This window comes from Protopterus annectens, chromosome 3.part0 (assembly GCF_019279795.1).
Source record: "Protopterus annectens isolate FY-2018-M chromosome 3.part0, PAN1.0, whole genome shotgun sequence".
In the NCBI taxonomy this organism is placed as follows: Eukaryota; Metazoa; Chordata; order Ceratodontiformes; family Protopteridae; genus Protopterus; species Protopterus annectens.
The window spans coordinates 1810230895-1810252012 of record NC_056731.1 but is presented as its reverse complement, the minus strand read 5'-3'; the positions used below and the strand labels follow the sequence as shown (position 1 = coordinate 1810252012).

The window sequence follows — 21118 nt, the reverse complement described above, 5'->3', positions numbered from 1 at the left end:
TTTTATATATATATTTATATATTTATTTTTATACATATTTTTTTGGTCAGATACTTAGTTTTGTTCGAACAAGTTATGGGATGTTTATTATGTTTGAGGATTTATTTTAATGTTGCGTTTATATTGAATGTTATATTTTTATTTGATTTAAATAGAGTATTTTTAATTAATTAATGAGGTGTATGCATTTCCTTAATCGTATAATTATGTGATTATGCAATGAGTATGCTAATTGAATCTTGCAGTCTTTACTATATAAGCATGAATGAGTAGTATAAGTTATTAGATCTGATGAAGCGTACGATATAGGTACGCAAAAGCGCTCATCTATTTTTAATCTTTGCACTTGGATTAAATACATTTTTACTGCAACTCGTGGAAGTCCGACTTGGTTTTTTGTGTGTTCTATGTGTGTGCCTTCTGAGGAAGGGTGGGTGCAGGACTGGCAACTCAAGACCATAGAACTCTACTGCCGCTTGTTCTGTGGACCTATGTTCTGCTGTGGTACCTCCTAATAGGAGCAGCTAGAAGAAGAAGACCTTCCTATTTAACTTGTTTACTATTTTACTGTTTCAGTTTATTTCTTTTATATTTGTATTTATAATTTCACAATCGTAACTTATATCCCACTGTTTGTCTCTGTTTATATTTGTTTCTATACTCCTGAGCCCCCTTCTGAAAATATGCACTTTCTGGGCAGATCTAATCTGGTCAATAGGAAGTAAATAAAATAAAATAACATAAATGAGACATGAACACATTAGCTGAAAAGCATCAGTGCCTTATCAACAATGGTGTTTCATTTATACCACCCTGGGCAGTCTAGAAATCAAGGAAGGACAATATTACCAAAGGCTAAATAAGGACTAAGTAAAACACTTTGTGATCCTACTGCAGAAAACATTTGTACTCCCTGGCATGAAAGTGGAGGATATGTGTCAGCAGTTATTTAAACCTAAATTATTTCTTTCAGTAATCCATAATTCCATATACCCTAATGGTGTCCATATCAAAATGTTTTACACAATCATTGATTGCAGATCTATTATTGCTCCTGCTAAAATGCTTAAGTTTTGGTTAGTTTACAGGAAGAAACACCGAGTCACTCCAAGGCAGCACATTTTAAACTTGGACTAGAATAATGGAAACAATTATTTCATAAAATTTGACTAAAATAAAGGAAACCCACTCCACCCCGCGAAAGCTGCTTCTACCTTCCAAAGATGTTAATCTCTCACTCCTCTGCCACTGACAAAGAAAGTGTGTGTTCTTAAGTATATACGTAAAACAGGACAGAAATATTGAAAAAGAAAGAATTTTTTTTCTGTCTTCTGTGTCTGCTGTGTAATCTTTTCCTTCTGATGACAGAGTAGGGCAGGTTGGGACCAGGTCAGATCATTGTAGCAATGCCAGCACTGGTCTCCAGAAGGGATGATGCTACTGGCATGATTCATCATCTTGCAAACTCATGCCTAGTATCCAGCTTTCACAATAGCATATCATATTACTCCAGTAAGTGTTCCTGAAACTCCATCTACAGGAAAAACAGGAAACCTTGTTTTCTCTGGAACACCAGGATGGTGTTCTGCATTCCACAATACTTGACATATCCATGAGCATCCACTTGGTCAGCTAAAGGACAAAAATGGCAGCCACATGCACACAAACCTCCATTTATAGATCATGTGTTGAGCAACATAACTGCACTATAGAAAAACTGCATCATCCCATTGCTGTACTGTGGCACTACAGACATGCACATAGAGGATGCATGAGCATTTAAGGATATTGGTAACATGTCTCATGTTCACCATAACATGCATGACTAGTGCTAGTATATCTGGCTTGGCTAGTGCAATGTGCTGTGGCAGTAATTTAGAAATAGTAACATTAAGTAACCCTACTGGCACAATTGTTATGTTAACTGGCCCTTGTTAGTGTGGTATGAAGCAATGCTACCATTTTAGACATCTTAAGTAGATTCCATACAATGGTAGAGGAATTTCAGTAGAGAGTCAGCAGACATGCAGTGTTACCGAGCTAAGCAATTACTTACAGAATTAAGGAAGGAGTCCTACCTGGTAAAGTGCATCAGCATGAACAACAAACCCTGAGGTGGATGCCAGTCACAGTAAGGCAATCACTGAGATGTGCATGCAGCTGGGAATCTGGGACACTGGAATGGCACTGCACTACACTGTCTGTGACCTTGGGTGGTGGGGGGAACCATGTACAGTGGAAACATTTGGAAAGACATGCTGCAGGGGGGTTGAGGTTGTAGGATCACAAGCTAAAAGATCACATGTAGTTGGAGGAAGGCTACACATACAGCTAATAAGCAGGGGCACAATATGAAGCTGTTGTCCTAATTATGAGCATTACATAACATACCATGCACTTCCATGGACTGATATGTTTTATTCACAGATGTATATGTACAAACCTGGCCATCTTATATAATAATTGGTTGGAAAACATTACTGCCCAGGAGAACTATGTTCTACTGTCGGCCCTTTACAAACATGGCATAGGCCTCCTGGGCAAAGGTTTCCACAGACTGGCAGTATCAGGGTAAGATCTGTCAAAGACTAGGCGGGATGTGAAAGCTGTGGATGATAATAACAGGTTTGATTAAGGTTTATTGATATCATACTCCCTGAAAAAGAAAAATTATGGGACATAGAGACAGACAGGTCCACAACAGGGGCAGATGTTCAACATTAAAGTGCCTTACTGATTCTGAAGATTTTTGGTGTCACTTGTCACTTGCTGGTCAGATGGAGTGCCCTCCCATTCTTGGGAGTGGGATGGATGTTGGAGCTAGGCTGGAGCCCCCTGTGTGTGTCCATGTGTGTGCATGTGTTGGTGTGTGTGTGTGTGTGTGTGTGTGTGTGTGTGTGTGTGTGTGTGTGTGTGTGTGTGTGAATCAGCAATACAGGCACAACTGTCTGCCTTTCACAGCATTGTTAAGATGGTTAGTATGCTTCATGGATTTTGGAATGGCAAACAAGCTCAGAGTGATGTGGAATGTAGAGAGAAGGAACCCACAATGCTGCTCAAGTAGTTTGTGAATGTTATCTCCAAAGATCCCTCCAAGAGACATATTGCAACTGCAAAGGCTATGCCTTACAGGGCTGTGGGAGGGGCCAGATGTAGGCAGGTTTGACTCAGATCATTCCAAGTTAGACTGCTCAGAACATTGGTGAGATAGCATCACTATCACTATCTATACACACACACACACACACACACACACACACACACACACACACACACACACACACACACACATACACACACACGCTCATATACACACAAACACACACACACACACACACACACACACACACACACACACACACACACACACACACACACACACATCCAGATTGTGACCAATGAAATTCCTGATCCTCAAAATTTATGGTGACTCATCAGGCTGCACCTGGTTGTTCATGCAGTTCTATGACTTCCCCGTCACCTGTGGGCATCAAGACCGAACACCATAAGCCAACCCAGTGGCCACAGCAAATGGTCCTATCACAACCGCTTGACCCCACCACTAAAAGCTTTGATCTCTGACTCCTCACAACCTCCAAGACTACAAGCTTATTGTGTTTAATTCCCATCACCCCATCGTATCTCATATTTATCTGTCACTGTGTCCATTGCATCTGTCTAAATGAGAAAGAATATGCTCTGTCCACCCCTAACTTGTGTGGGTGTGAAATATCTGACACACAGCATGGGCAGTTCATGCACTTTCCGACACTGCCTGGGTACAATAATGCATCCATCTTTTTATTTTGTGTTGTCTGTTTCATGACCCATAGATGAGAACTAGATGTAACCTCTTTGCCAGTGTTACACTTATCCTAGTATGCTTCCCCCATTATCCTTGACTCATTAGCTATACAATGCTTCTCTTCCTCTTCTAGATTCAACTACTAATTTACCTAATGAGTAATGTTTCACACTCCTTATATCAATTTCCTTTATTTCTATACCTCCTTACCAATGTCTGTTAACTCATATGTAAGTTCTACTTATCACATATATTGCACATGAAGTCTTTGCATACTAAATGTTTTAGACTTAGAATTTAATATCATGGTATAATGTCACCATAGAAGAAATACCTGTTCTATTTTTGTATAGTGTCACAATGGAACAATTGCCTGTTTGTATCCAGATGCCCTAAGTACTATCTCTGCAACATATATTTGTAAAATAAAAACATTTTGTCATGAGTATGTTAAATGGATCTACTGGAGATTTTCTCCCTGGGCCACCACTGTAGATGGGCTTTACCTGGAAGGACTTTCCTTGTAAACAGAGCTAAATAAAAAAATAAGTAAACAAATTCCTGTCTTTACTGCCCTTTCACTGCTGGCACAACTGGAATGGAATGTCTCGCCATGATGCTCACCCACAACTCCAACGGTTTGCCCAATGCCCATATTGTGCATCATGGCAACAACGCTGGTATAAATGACAAACATGAGCAAGAGCAGGGGTTTGACCTGTTCAATGGATGCTTCCTTTTTCTAGGTGCATCAAGAGGGGTGTTATAATACAAAACATACATCTGGAGTGACATTTTCTGTTGTGTGTTATGATGCACTGGTTTTCATGACAACTAATAAACTATGTCTTCAAGCTATGGCAGCTGTTAAACTAAACATTGCTCCCCACACATGTACCATGATTCTCAGTGTGAAAAACATGCATATACCATGGCACAGCATGCATATTTAATAAGTTTCTGAACCAGACTGCCACTTTGGCTGTCATCAATTATAGGTACCATCTGTCATCATTCTCATGGGATTCCTCATTTCCAAGTCATTCTGCACACATCACCATGCGCTGCACACTTTGCTACCCCTCCATGCATGATCAAACTCTCTGTCTGTGTTCTGAGCTTCTGATCCACTATTTCATTCATATTTGTTTACTTTACTGTCAAGTGCAACATAACTCTACTATGTTTCCACAGCCAGAACTATATAGTTTCCTATAATTGGCCAGGCGCTGTTACCACTGATTTCACCATCATTCAGACTGTTAAACTCAGATTGTTATCCCCTTATCAAGAAAATTACAGGCCAAAACATTGCTTATTTATTTATTTAAAATGTGTTGATTAGTTTAGTCTCACTAGGCCAGTGGCCTCTTTTCGGGAGACACCTGAGGTGGTAGTCATACTGAACTAGGGGTAATATCAACATACTTACTAAGATCCAATAGCCTAGTTGTGATGGAGACCAACATTTTATCTCATGCTAAGTTAGGAAGCTTTTTTCCATGGTCACCTTTGTCACCCGGAATTTCCTCCTACCAGTGCTTAGACTATTAAAGGATTACTAAGCACTCAGAAAAAAAAAACTTTAGAAAAGTTTGAAAGAGTACAATACATTCACAAATATTAAGTGACCCCTCAGGCTTCTTTGGTAAACACAGTAAAGAAATGATACCTAAGAAGTCATTTCAAGGACTGGGAATTTTGAATTTTCCAGCAGATAATGCAGTAATCAACATGCATATTTATAGTTTTTGCATTTATAAGCAAAAAGCAGAAAAAGTAATTTTTTAAGCTATTCTGGCTGTAACCAATGGATTTAGTTCGGTTTTAACCATTACAGCTTTATTGGATTTACATCATAGTCATTTAATGCCTTTTGGGAGAATTCATTTGCATATGAGAATTACATCTAGGAGACTACTGTGGTCACTGACTGTGCAACTAATTATCTGAATTATTGTGGGGCTGAATTGGTGTGGTTTAATATTATGTGGGTAATCCCATTACACAGAAAAGAGAATAAACTGCTGTTTTACAACCAACACTGCATAAAAAGTATATTATTGATGGATAATTAATATAAAAAAATCAGCATTGCTTTAATCTTGGAAAGGTAGTAAAGAGGATTATAAAGCAGGTTCAGATTTAAAACTTATTCTGCATCTTTAGAAGAGGTTATGTGTTGAGTTGATGGAATATCACCTGATGATCATTTTGAGGATAAAACAGTCAGCACAAGACAATAAATAAAACACCTAGATTTATTATCAGGGAAATTTCCCATGTGAAAATTAGGACATTTTTGTCCATTAGAACCGGCATATTTTGAACAATGACAATGTCATTTCAAATATAGCAGAAAAATGCCCATTTCTGGGGAAATGCAGATATCAGCCCCCCCCCCATTTTCATCTTGATGTATTAACCCCTTAAGTGCTAAGCATTTTCAGGCATGTTTGCAAGCATGCAAACTGCTTTGCTTATTTTTGTTTTTCATATATAGAAGCCAGCATCTACAAAATGTTTCAACATTTATTCATTCAATTTTCAAGGTCTATTATTGACATAATTATCTATAAAACACCATTGGACTGGGCTCCTCCTAACCCAAAAACAAAACAGCAGTTGCATCTTAAATTTTAATGAGAAAAAAATGAAAAATGTAATATCATTTTTATGCCATAACATATATAAAGAATTATTTTTTTATATAACAGCACATTCTTCTTTTGTCTAAATTTATTCCAACATAATATAATTATGTTTTTGATAGCTTTTATTTATTTTACTCTGCAAAGAACTAAAAGTGACACATTTGTTTTCATCTGACCATTCTGTTATAATATATAAGTGACAGAGGATAGTATTATTTGTAGCTTATTCTTAAAGACACACGCCAGTGATATTATTCAGTTACATGCTATGTTTGTCATCTCAAAAAATGCAAAATATGCATTTTTTGTGCAAACAATGGCAAAACCAGAGCAACAAAATGACTATAATAAAAATATTTGTGGTACTTAGCAATAAAGGATCATTTATCTGTACTAGACAAATAATTATTTTGTAGATGTGCTGAGAAAGACAGATATTTTTCTTATTTTAAAACCATCTTTATAGCAAATTTTAAGTAAGAAAAATGATGCACAAAAACAAGGTATCTCTACTCCTGCAGCCATGGTTTGATGCTGTGCTGCAGAGATCTGTTCACTCCTACACTTAAGGGGGTTAGTGTTCCATTTCTGGCTTTCTTTTTACCTTTCTGGCAATGGTCCTTCCCCCATTTCATTCTCCTTTAGTAATAGTTGGGTTTGAGTGAGTCTGATCAGTTCCAATCACCAATTTATGTCTTATGTCCAAGGAACCCTTTATTACCTGAGCTTGGAACTATATTTTAGTGCTTTTGAGATGGTTCTCACTGGAAGACCCCCCCCCCCCGCCCGGCAGTTTTAGGGATTTTTCACTCATGCCTCTGTCATTCACAGATAACCGCTACTGATAGGGGAACCTCTTGGATCCCTTGAGTTTGGCATGCAAGAAGACAGACATGAACACACCTTCACAGTTTTCCTTTCTGTCAGGATTTCGGTGCTGCACCAAAGGTGAGCCTCAAACACTGGAAAACAGAGATGTAAAAAATATGCAGGACATGAACCTGCTCCTACAAAAGCGCATTAGAACAGGTTAATGTTTCAAGGACAAGTTAGTAACAGTACTCATTTTACAACAGCCATGTATGAGCTTTTCTATAGGCATGCTAAATGTACTTACCTGCATTGTTTCCATACAGTGCAATTTTATGTTAACGTAAATGGCCTTACACATACACACACTTTTTTTTGGGGGGGGGATTCTTTATAAATGTGATATCATGGGAATTCTGTGCCTCTAATTTATCAGTGACTGATCAATGATTAGCATGGAAGGGAGATTTTGAAACAGGATAGAACAGAAAGTCTTGCTGAACATATACAAGTCAAGGGATGTTTTAAACAAGGTGAATGCATATTTATAATTTCTGTGATATCATAAAGAAATATAAAAGAAACAGAAAAAGAAAAAAGGCAAAATCTAATGTTGAAGAAATCAAAACATCAGATAAATGTAAATGCACTGAGCCCCGGAACAAAGAAGATTAAAGTCGGAATAGCTTGAGTGTTGTTGCTCTATAATTGTTTTATCAACATCCTCAGCCCCCTTCACTGGACCTTCACTCTTTTCTCCAATCTTATTGCCTACTTCACCGTATAGCCATCCTCTCTCTATTTACTTTCCAGCCATACCTAGACCATCTTTATCCTACTACCATAGCATTTCATCTCTATCCTGCTTCCTCACTCTCCTTTTCAACTTGACTTTCTTAACATTTAACTATGTTAAAATACTTTTACCCTACGTAACCATATTCTATCCACAATTTCTATCTATCTTTTCTCCCCTTTTTCCCATAGCTTTACTACCTATCTACCTGTTTACCTTCTAACTTGCTTTTTTAACACTTGTAACCATCAGTTTCTTTCCCTCTGCTAACTACCGAATCTGTCTTCTAGCCTTCTGACCGATGATTAAATTATTTAGCTTTACTACAGATATCCTTAACTCAACTTTATATTTTTGTGCCTGAGCTTAACTCCTCAGCCACATAATGTGAACTCTGTTTGTTACCTACTTAAATTAGTCCAGGCAAACTGTATTTTGTCTTTGTACATTTTTGTTTTTTGTTTTTTTTAAAAAAATTGATTTATTTAGTAAAGTATTCCTCATGTATTGTCTTAGTCTGATAGTGGAGCTTTTCTCCTCGGGCCTCTGCTGAAAATGGACATGTATCCAGCCAGACTAGCCCGGTTAACAAATGTAAAATAAAATAAATAAATAAATAATAAGTGTTCTAACCTACCAGGTCACAGTACTCCTGGTCATGTTCCTATTGCTTGCTATACACAGGGACGATTACTTTATGTTTAAGTGCTTGGTGTTTGTCATATTTTCTCAGATCATAGCCTCTCAGAAAAAAGGGTAAGACTAAGACATCTTTTACTGTGTCACTTGCCTGCTCTTTCCCCAAGGTGCACTGACCTCAGGCTGAGAACAATAAAGTAATTCTTACATCTGAGGTTCTAGGAATTTCCCTATAAAAATGAAACTTTTTTAATTTTATTTCTTGGAAATCTTGCAGTCTTACATAACTGCAGTACAAGAATACGTGTATTTTAATGGAGAGTTTCAATCTATGGTTGCTGGGGATTTGTGAATCAGGATGTGAAGTTTAAAGGAACTGTAGTGTATCCTTTAAGAGCAGCATCATATTTTTGTAAAGAAAAGAAACATTTTTCTCTTTTTTCAACTAGAAATTTGTGTGTGTGTGTGTGTGTGTGTGTGTGTGTGTGTGTGTGTGTGTGTGTGTGTGTGTGTGTGTGTGTGTGTGAGTGTGTGTGTGTGTGTGTGTGTGTGTGTGTGTGTGTGTGTGTGTGTGTGTGTGTGTGTGTGTGTCTGCGCATGTGTGTGAGTGCATTGCCTGAATTTGCACTTGGGTCCTTAGTAAATTTTTACACAAGATGGAGTTTGTACATTTTCTCTTTATGACTCTGCAAAAGCTGACCATTGTTAATGGGTGTGTTTGTGTGAGTTTTAAAGAGCTATTATTTTGATCAATGTAACATGCTCTGATCAAAAGTAAGGAAACCAGGTAACATACCTTTATTAGATGTAAGGCTGAGTCAAGAAAAAAACTATAATGGGTTGAAGTGCTCACTTACAAAGCCAAGGTTAGAATGAATATCAATTCTGTCATAGCTGTCCAAGGTTTTACATGAATTCTGTCTGTGTGAGAGTTCCTATGGTCCTGTATTTGTAAAGAATGCTTGCCTAAAGAAAGAACATTCTGTTGCCATCTAAACATTTTCTATTATTTCATATGCACCAAAATGCCAGAGTATTCTTTTTAGTGATGTAGCTATTTTCATACTAGTGGCATTTTTCAAATGTTCTCTTAAAACTTCAATAGTTAGACATACACAAGCAAAACATTACTCTCATAATGATTTGGTAGATTATAAGTGATGTATAATGTTTGCAACTGGGAGTGGTCAGCATGGTTTGTTATATAAAATGCTTGCAACTAGGATTGTGTCGGTGTGGTTTGCTTTCATTTATGTAAATGTATGATTGCCTATGTAGTAACTGATGGTTTATTAAAGATGTTTCTTGTTAAAAAAAAAAATAAGGCATGACTTGAATAATTTATGTAACGTTGCTTAGGTTATATAATATATAGCAATATATGTGAAGTATAATGATTGTTATGTTAATATACTTTGATTACTTTTATATGAATGCAAATTTGCCTATGTCACACGTGATAATTCAATAAAGGTGTTTGAAAAAAAAATAAATGTAATAGACTTACCTCTCCATTACAGAAGCAGTATATTATGGCAACAAAAAATCCCTAGGAAAAAATAATGGAAAAAATACTGAATATCTCAAAATTGAAAGATGCAGAGGACGTCAAATATATTAGTTGCATAATGCTAATGCTTTTAGAATAAAAAAATAAGACTCAGTACTATGCCCACATACACACACACACACACACACACACACACACACACACACACACACACACACACACACACACACACACACACACACACACACACACACACACATGCATACACAAAACAAACCACACAAAACAGATGCACATACATATATATATATATATATATATATATATATATATATATATATATATGTATATATGCAGACAAATAAAAATATGCATTACTAATCAAAATATAAAATAATGCTCACAAACATTTTTATTCTTTTTTATACCTGATGTGTTGTTTCTATCTCTGAAATCGCTACCTCTTTGTACAATTGTTTAATAATTTCTTTTTTGAGCACTGTAACATTCTAATAACTGCAGACTAGAAAGGAATCATTAGAAGAACTGATATTAAAAACACAATGCACTGCAATGGAGGGTGAATAAACAAATGGACTCTGGATAACATCTTGAAAATAGGGTGTCATTTAACAGGACATGCAGTTTGCTTTATCATTTCCAGAAAATCTTGCAAAACATAAAAGTAAGGATTTAGTTTTAATTAGGAATGCATTTACAGCTATGGGACCTATGCTTCTGACTAACTCTCAGTCAAGAACTTTCATTGTCAGGCTGGTAACCCACACCCAAAACAAACCTCTGGAATTAACAAGCACCTTATGCTAAATAGCAAAGTATTCAGATGGAATCATGTAATTAAGAAAAATATAGGATTCGTCAGAAGGCAGTGCATGCAAAAACCCCTCTCCTCACTAATCAAAACATGTCAAGCAGCAATTCAAGATACATGTGTAATGCTACGATGAGTGATGCTACAGGTTTGAACCACAATGCTGTCTTCAAGCAGCAGAGATACTTACCATGCCCTCATTGTGCCATACTCTGAATATATGTGGGGCAGCGTTGCATTGGAGTTATTTTCTGTGCTTATCGATTTCTTTTTGGGACAAAATACAAATGTTCTGCAAAATACAGGTGTCCCATAACACTCTCTTACTTGTACAGAACCATATTGGCATATAACTCATGAACAGCAATATTTTATTCGCTCTAAATCTCTACATTTTTCCTTTAATTCTGTTTCTGAGTTCTGCCTCATTTAACCTAAAGTGCCAGTCACTTTGTTTGGTAGTAGGGCTTCCCCTGCATAAGTTCTATCTAGTTTTACAGTCCAGGAGACCATTATGGAGCCTAGTCTAAATTCTCAAACACTGTCTGGTAAAGTGACTTAATGAGCAAATAGCTGAGGGAATCACACCCTGTACCAGTTAGCAGTATATAGCTTTAATGACCTGTGCTAACTGCTAGAATCATGTTTGTGACTCCTCTAGGAAGTGATAACTCTTAAGGGTTGTAATTTACTTCTGTGCTTGGGCTTTACATTGCCTTAATACACCTTGCTTCCATGATTGTAGACTGGCTTGCTTTGTTGGGCCCAAAATGGTGTCCACTCATTTGATATATTCGTCATTATTTTCAGCAATGGAAAAATAGACTGATTTAAAACTCTACATGTCAGGGACAAGCTTGGTGAGGTTGTATATGAACACTTGTTAAGGATGGAGGTAATATTTATTAATGCATTGCTACGTAACACATGTGTAGCACTTGGCTTGCTACAGTTTACCTCTCACAAAGCACTGAAGTGACTTTCTGTACTGGCATTTAAAAATGCAGGTAAACAAAAAAGAATTCAAGAATTGCACATCCGTATCACACCCCCTAACATCTTTAGGTGGGGGAGGTGCAGTTCCCTTCAACTCACCATTGCTATGCTTTAGACTACCACTATGCATTCATCCAAATGATTCAGTAACTGAATTTCTACCCCAGTAAAACCTCCTAGTGAAATAGAAACTAGTCTGGTTTATATAGCAATGGATGAAGTTCATAGTATGAATAAAAAAAACTTAATTTTCATTTATACTTTGTTGACCAGGTTAGCCCTCACTCCCTTTATGGGGAGACCCAAGGTGGCATTTATGCTATTAGGAGAAGTTTGGCCAAGACATCTCTGAGCTTCCCCTAGTCTTTACAATAGGTGCTGTTGGATCTTTTATATCCATTGAGCTACCACCAGGTCAACTAGATATGACCCTCAGTTTAACACCTTTTCCAAAGGCTAACACACTCAGGAGTGCAGCAACCCCTTTATACTGCACTGTAAAGTCAGAAATCCATCTATCTGGGGTGGGAATAGACCCTACAGCCTTCTATATCACAGACAAGTGTGCTACATGTTGTATCACTGGCACTGAAACCTTCATCTGCACTGGAAGACAAAACTCAGACCATAAACATGAATTATTAACCATCTAACCTACTAAATCAAGACATCCGCAAGTTATGACAGGCACTTATGGCTGCAGGGCTTTAAATCAGTAATACTGACCATAACAGAGACTGTGATTAATTGTTATATAACACATAAGGAATTACTCACAAAAATACTTCATATATAAAAATGTCATGCAAAAAAGACCAGGCAGTGTCACAATTTTGATTTCAGTTTTTGACTTCATAGTTGATTGACAAAAACCTTATATGTCCATAGGAGGTTATTTTAGCCAGAGTCAGATAAATGATGTCAATTAAAATTCATACAGAAGGAAGCAACACATCACAGGAACCTGCAGGTCCTTAATGCCTGACAGAGAACACACACAGTCTGGTAAATGATATGCATTAATGCTTATGTGAAACAATGATTTAAAGTTTGCACTCTCAAGGGATTCTAACATATTTGACAGGTTAGCATTGACAGTGTCAGTGACTACATCTCAATTATCATTAACTAATTAACTATTGCAGTCAATCTTTCAAATAATTAATGGTATTTTATATGTGTATCAAAATTACAGCTTACAGACTGAACTTGTTTACATATGTTTTCTTTTGCATCTGAAAATGTATCTGTGATTTGTGAGTAAATATCTATTGTTTGTGGAGCTTTTATTTTCAAGTTTTCTTGGTAAGTCTGAGCATGCGATACTTAAGGTAGATAGTTGGCATTCTGAGAGTTGTACTTTGTGCCTTAGTTCATTTTGAGGACTGCGAAAACCCTATGAAGTTTAATAAAGTATAATCTGTTATCTTCAGGGTTTGCCAGTGAGCATTTTATTTTTCCATTCAGAAAACTTGTATTGACTGATGATTGTTTCAATATGGATGCCATTAATGTAAGAAATAACCCAATGCTGCAAAGTACCTTTTACTCAGACTTTTCTGAGGAAAACGTTTGCTACAAATGGCCAAGAGAATGCTACTGCAGAGCAGAAAAGCCTTATTGAAAAAAAAGAGTGCAAGGATTTAAAAAATTAACATACGTCTAGGCTGTCTGGCAAGTAGCAGTTCAAATATTTGTAGTAGGAACTTCTTTGGCATTGAGTCCCAGCTCCACATGTGTGCTAATGTCTATGTTTTTGTATCTATACAGAAATACCAGTCAGTGATTACTGGTCAGCTGACACATACTTTATGGTTCTAGATTGCTTTTTGCCATTTATATAAGACTACACTCAAGTGTAAGAACAATTCCCAAGTCTTTATCAGTCATGTTTGGAAAATATGTAGCCTGGGAAAAGCCAAGGACTTGCAGAGGTACTGGTCTTGTATCGCTGCTGTGTTTTTGCTAATCTTTACTAAAGTCATTCATCAGAATAATTTCTGTTTTTAATGCTGATGGAAACCCAGCCTAAGGTGTTTCACACAAAGCAGATTTGCATTTTAGTTATAAATTAATGCAGTCTAATCTTAGCAGTTTGCCTCTGTGAAAGCTAAGAAAGACTAATTAGTGACTTCTTATCCTGCACCATCACGTATTTACATAACACTAGGACTTGCAAAGTGTTTTATCTCTCCTTTACAGCAATTTAACTTACTCTAGAGACAGTGAATTTGTGTTAATTAATTATTAGAGAATGGGTGACCTGTACATCTCCACCAGGAAACAGATGTTCTCTGTCAGGGTATTAACGTGCAGATAATGCCCCCTCAGAAACAACTCTGCCAATGCACAGCATCATATTAAGTTGCTGCAAAGCTCGGAGAGTAAAAAAAAAAAAATTACTCTCACTATTTATTTATTGACCGGGAAAGTCCACTGGATCAAAGATCCATTTTCAGCAGTGGCCTGGTGAGAAATGCTCCAAAAGATACAATTACACACTAAACAAAGTTAATAAAAAAATTAAAAACAGTTTACAAAGATTTTTACATAGTCAACAGATTATACATTAAGGCAAAATACAGTTTATAAGAACAAACAATAAAGCAGGGCATCAGTCAAAAATTCTTATCTACTATACTTTTATAAATCATGCAGCATAGAAAGTTATTTGCCTTTCTTAAGTTTGTGAATCAGTTTGTGTAAATGTGCTGGATAAAGTATATTTTTAAGGAGGTTTGTTCAAGTGATTGCAAGTACATATAAGGTTGTTAGATAATGCTGTTTTAATGCTGATTTAAAAGTTTTGGTAGTGTCTAATTGAGTAATTGAGGATGGTAGAAGATTCCAGAGTTTGGCTACTGTATGGGAATAAAGGCATTGCCCAGCTCTTTTGTTGGGTTTAGTTATGGTTAAGAGTAGTTTATTAGAAGACCTAAGATTTAATGTTGGAGTATATGTATGTAACATATCTTGAAGAGCAGGGCAGTAATTTGGGTTATATAGCAGTTTGTAAGAGTGGGTTGGGTGTAATAAATGTAATGGAGGAATTCAAGCCAATTTAAAGTTTTAATGGCTAGGCAGTTTAGTGTGCGAGTTGGCATATTGGTGGCAAATGTTGCTATTTTGTAGTAGCATGATTGCAATTTAGTCATGACTGATGTGTGTAGGTTAGTGAAAATGGGATTACCATAGTGGAGAGAAGGGAGAATTAGACTGTTTGCAAGTAATGTTTTGGTAGACATATTGAGGAAGGTTTTATACCTAGAGAGCTTTCCTAGCTTGAAGTGGATCTTTTTGATTGTGCTGAGTATGTGATTCTCAAAACAGAGTTTGTCATCAATTGTTATGCCTAGTAGTTTTGATGTTTTAACAGCCTTAGTTTCAGTATTGTTTTGTGAGAATATTTTGAAGTCAAAAGTTATGGGTTTAGAAGATAACAGTAAAAGTTTTGTTTTTTTGGGATTCAGTAGGAGTTGAGCCTCACTTAGCCATGATTCTATAGATGTAAATGCTTTTTGAGTTGAGGTATGGGGTTCTGAGAGGTTGTAGGAGGATGTGATTATGGTTGAATCAGCTGCATATTGGATAAGGGTACTTTGTTGGGATGCTTTATGGAGATTGTTAATGAATATATTAAAAAGTAGAGGTCCGAGAATAGACTATTGGGGAACTCCATTGTTATTGATTAGGTATTCTGATTGTTTTTTTGCCATTTGATAGATTGTTTTCTATTGTGAAGGTCATTTTTGAAACCAAGTAGTAGTATGTGGGGAGTAGTTTAGAGACTCAGGTTGATACAGTAATTTATGGTTTGACACTGTATCAAAAGCCTTTGATAGGTAAAGCAAGATAACAGCAGTTAATAGACCAGCAACAAGAGGTTTGTTTATAGTCCTGGTAAATGACAGTAAGGCCGTGGTAGTGCTGTGTGCTGGCCAAAAACTGTGTTGGGTGGGTGACAGTAAATTGTTGTCAGTAAGATGCTTTAGAAGTTCATAGTGTATACACTTTTTTATGATTTTTGACAGAGGAGGAAGAATAGAGATAGGTTGGTAGTTTAGAGAGGTCATTAGTGTTACCCCCTTATGCAGCGGAGTTATAATAGAGTTTTTCCAGAGTTGTGGGATGTATGATACAGTAACAGAATAATTTATAAGAATGCTAACAGGGTAGGCTACAGCATTGGCTGCAAGTTTTAGGTATTCTGCTGGAAGTTCACCAGAAGAGGGGAAGGAAGGCTTTATTTTTTTAGTAGTTTGTGCATTACAGTGGTAGGTACAGTTGTATAGTAAAAGAGGGAGGGGTTGGACTTGATAGTAACATCCTTTGTTATCCTTGTTATTATGTAATAATGCCTTACCATGGGTGTAGAAGCCCTACATCTGTGGCTTTGGGCCTCATAACACCCACAGGCATGTGCTATTTACACAATAAAACACACCCTACTGGGCATCATTGCTTACTTAACACCTTGTTACATGCTTTGAAATTTTTTCAGAGACTGTTTTTCTTTGAATATTAGTATCCATTTAGAGCCTGTCCAAATTGGTTTAGTTAACTTAACTATTTTGTTTGCAGCCTGTTCTAATTTTACTTGTGGTTGAGACTGGTTCCATTGCTCCAGTTTATTCTAGTAATTAACCTATAGTTGGAATTACTTTACATCTATTTTTATATCTTTTTGACTTGACCTTACCCCCTCTGCATACAATCCTTGTCCATTCACTTATTCTAACACATACCTCTCAACTGTACAGATTTTCACAGAATGTCCAGATTTTTGCCTCATATTTTTGGTGTGTTCCTCCAAAAATCTGTACTTTTCTGGCAAATGGCTAAAGATTGAAGTCATTAAATAATGACAAACATTTGAGTTTAAAACTCCACATCCTTCAGACAATTCATGCTAATGCAAAACCTATTACTCTATCAACTTTCTAAGTTTGTAAGAGCAATATTTAAAATCTGTCCCTATTTGTCCCCCCATCATTTTAGGCTTTGTCCAGCTTTTTGCACTAAGAGGATGAGAGGTATGCTCTAACAATTTACATTTACTTACCTTATTCTTACCACCCACATATGCAACCTGTGTTATTTTAACTACTGGTTGTATGTTAACCTGGCGTTGTATTTGAGATGTTTACCTATTTTTGTATGCTTGCATTTCATTTTAAACCAGTTTTAACTTGGTGCTATTTTACAGCAGATCACATTTATTTGTCTTATATCCTTTCATCCCACTCCTACTGCTTTTGTCTGATTATTGTAGGCACCCTCACCTGATATGTAAACATCAGGGTGGCTGCTCTGGCTGAATTTCATTGGGTGGTCCAGGATGCATGCTGGTGGTAATGTAGGGTGTCCAGTGTTATTCCTCTATGGGTAACATTTGGAGCTCCTTATAGTATCCAAAATGCAATCCACCATCAATGACAGGTAGCAGGGACCCACTGTCCTATAACCCTGCTTAGGGCTCCAAATTTTAATATTGTCAGTTTGCAACAATGCAGATATTACTTCCGATTTGTTGCATAATGTTGACCTTGCTTTTATTACTGACACCTGGGTGGATGAGAATGTGATCTGTACCTGACTGCTGCTCTTCCATCAGGATTCTTACTTATGCACTGCCCTAGGAGGGGAAGGATTGGAGCTGCGGTTTGGACTACAGTAGTGACAAACTCAGGTCGACCAAAGCAGGCACTAGAGAGACTCACATGTCTTAGTGGCAGAAGCAACCTGTAGGCTCCTCCTCCATTATCTACCAGTCGATGCAAAAATATTCCTACAAGTGTTCACTGATTTCCTCGCTGAATCAGTTACGGGTCACCAGGATTTATTCATACTGTGAGATTTCAATATCTGGGTCAATGACAGATAGCTGTCTCTAGATACTGAATATAGTTGTATTATAAAAGGCGTTGGGTTTGCTCAGGTTGTTACCTCTGCAACACACAATTTAGTACATGCACTGGACTTGTTCTTTCTATTGGATGTGGTGGCTTCAGACTTGGTGGTGGAACAAGTTTCATGGTCAGATTAATTCTTGGTTCATTTTGGTTTTAACCTGCCTCATTAGAGTGTACGTCTTGTGGTAAGCTTAATGAATCGACATTCACATCTTATACTACAATACTGTGAATATAAAACAATGTATTCAGGCATGCATCCACTTAGACAGCAACAGAAGGGGAGCAAAGCCATTCATTTAAGCACTTTCAATAGCAGCTTTGAAAGTGGGTATTAAAGGAAATTATAATACAAAAATGAACTACCTGGAATGAGTTGAACAGCAATTCATAGTGCATCTGAATTTGCCAAATAATCCCTGACACTTCTGTATATGGCACGGCCATGAAAATGATGTAATGAACTCCAAATAAGGGCATGAGTACAAGTGTTGACTTTAGCAGCTTTCTGAAATGGATAAGAAAACAAAAAAAAACTGTAAATGCAGACAAAGTTTATTTAAACACATATCTGTAAAATAATAGCACAACTAATTTATGACTGAAAAGAAACACTTGTAAAACCACATTTTGAGTCAGCTAGAGTCATGAAGAACAACCGGTAAATACTGCATATTTCATAGATTATTGTGTACAAAATAATAATATAATCCATTCCTTTCTTCTTGACACATTTGAGATTTATAACAATAGTTCACACTTTGGTTAAAATGGAATCTCTAATCTAAGGATAGGTTCATGTACCCTAGGCCAGTATAAGTACATAAAGCTCTACAGCATACACACTAACAGCAATTCGCATCAGTTTTGTCAAAAAAGTTAGCTGTGTTTTATCATAGAGCAAGCCATTTAGAGGGTGAAAAATAAAACAAAATAATTACAATTATGTTTTATGTTTCTGTTGTCCCTGTAGCCAAACTCATCTTGCAGCATCATGTGATGTTTTCCATATCACCTGCCCAATAATCTTCTATAAATATTGTTTCTCACTTTGGATAGGAGGAAAGCTAGCATTTTATTTATTTTCTGTCAGTTGTATAGCATTTCTGGGATGGATAATTAATTGCCTTTTTACAACTGTAATGGCAAACAAATGTTCTCCACTGACATAAGCACTCGACTGTAAAAAATCAGTCTGGAACACTCAGTATAACATTCTTCAAAGACAAAGCATTGACTAACACAAAACATTCATTTTACTGCTTTCTTCAGCACAGAAAGAGCTGAAAAGATACTTCTCCCAAACACCCAATTTGTTAAATAAATTCAGAGGTAATATGATGTGAAAAAAGTAAGTTTTTTTTTCTTAAATTGGGGCTGAATCAGTGGTGTAGGTTCTGTTGATGAAAATAGATCTTGTCTATGGGTGGGATTCCAAAACATCTGAATAAGTGAAGCAGAGGGAGTCTTCCATCCTGCCCTTGCATCTTTGAAACTGCAATTCCCCCTTTCCCTGGAAATGTCATCATTTCATGGGGGTGAGGTGCAACCAATTCAGTACCTGACATGGTGTAGTATTCGGGCTGGTAATGTGGTTGTTGTACTGTAGGGGCGCTGTGGGGAATTCAGCATGTACTGTTGATTCTGTATTCTCTGGTAACCTGTTGGTTCTGTGTAGTAGATGACTTGCAGAAGTTGTGTGAAGAAGCATGGGTGCGCACCTGGAGGCTCTTAATAAAGAAAGGCCTTACAACTCCATAAACCGTGTGGTCTCCTTCCTTACCACGATATAACATATTGGCGACGAGGGGATGGGATGCCTCCGAGTCCGCTGCGAGTAAACTGGTGGGCTGCAGTTCATGTCGGACGACGAAGAAACGGGGCCTACTGGAGTGATGTCTGGTTCCATGTTGGGGTCACTAGTTGCATACGACTGTCAGACACAGACCTGGGAGGAGTATTGTGAAGTGTTGGAACATTTTTTTGAGGCACACCAGATAATGGAAGCGGGTCGGAAGCGAGCCATATTGCTAAGCTCGGTGGGCAGTAAGACGTACAGTCTGATGAGGAACTTATTGAGTCCGGATAAACCGGGGGACAAATCGTTCACAGAGTTGACGAGTTTACTTCAGTCACATTATAACCCGAAGCCGAGTGCAATAGTCCAGAGGTTCAAGTTAAATTCAAGGACTAGAATGGCTAATGAAACGGTAATGGCCTATGTCGCAGTGTTGAGGGAACTGGCACAACATTGTGATTATGGGGACAGACTGACCGAAATGCTACGAGATAGGCTCGTATGTGGCATTGCAGGCGACCGCAACGCAGACTGTTAGCGGAGCCTGACTTGTCGTTTGAAAAGGCTTTGAAGTTGGCACAGGCCATAGAGACAGCGACTAAAGACATTCGTGATTTACAACAGAAAACCACGGAAGGGGTTGGAAGCAGGAGTGCGACCCCACTGCAAGTGCATAAAGTGGTCATGGAGCATAATTCACAAGGGAAGTCTGGTCAGTATGCTTGTTACAGGTGTGGAGGTGAACATCTGTCACGGAACTGTCGTTTTTTAACTGTAAAATGTCATGCTTGCGGGAAAAAGGGCCATGTAAAGAAAATGTGCCACTCAACGCCCTCTCGGGACCAGCCGAAAAAGGGGGAGGAAAAAAGCAGTATGATGGAAAGGAAGGGAAATCGAAAAAATAAACGGCAGTATGCACACCACATGCGTGAAGGTACAGATCAACAAACCAGGGGAGCCGAAGAAGTGTTCACAATGTTTAACGTGAAAGAGGCCAGGTGGGAAAGAGTTGATCCCATTAAAACCCAGTTGGACTTAAATGGTAAAATGGTGCAGTTTGAAGTGGATACGGGGTGTAGTGTCACAGTTCTGTCAAAGGCTGAGTATGGGAAGTTATGGCCCAGAGAAGCTCGTAAGCTGCAGGACTGTTCAGTGACTTTGAAAACCTATACGGGTGAAATAGTTCCCACGTTGGGAATGGTGAAAATGAAGGTAAAATATAAAGACCAAGTCAAAGAGTTGCCAGTCATGGTGGTAGCAGGTAAGGGACCAAACCTGCTAGGCCGGGTGTGGTTAAAGGAGCTGGACATGGACTGCCTACAGCTCCATAAGGTAGACCAGCCGGGCCTGACCTTGCAAGAGGTGT

At 37.6% G+C, this 21118-nt stretch overlaps 1 protein-coding gene across 2 annotated transcripts in view; it reads right to left on the bottom strand.

Annotated features, from left to right (window-relative positions):
- Nucleotides 1–21118, bottom strand: part of PTH1R (parathyroid hormone 1 receptor) — a 1409870-nt gene that overhangs the window by 25280 nt on the left and 1363472 nt on the right. For both annotated transcript variants that reach the window (XM_044065852.1, XM_044065853.1), the window contains exons 11-12: nucleotides 18321–18462; nucleotides 10212–10253 (exon numbers count right to left, since the gene is read on the bottom strand). In XM_044065852.1, coding sequence (XP_043921787.1) covers nucleotides 10212–10253; nucleotides 18321–18462 — 184 coding nt within the window. The remainder of the gene's footprint in view (nucleotides 1–10211; nucleotides 10254–18320; nucleotides 18463–21118) is intronic.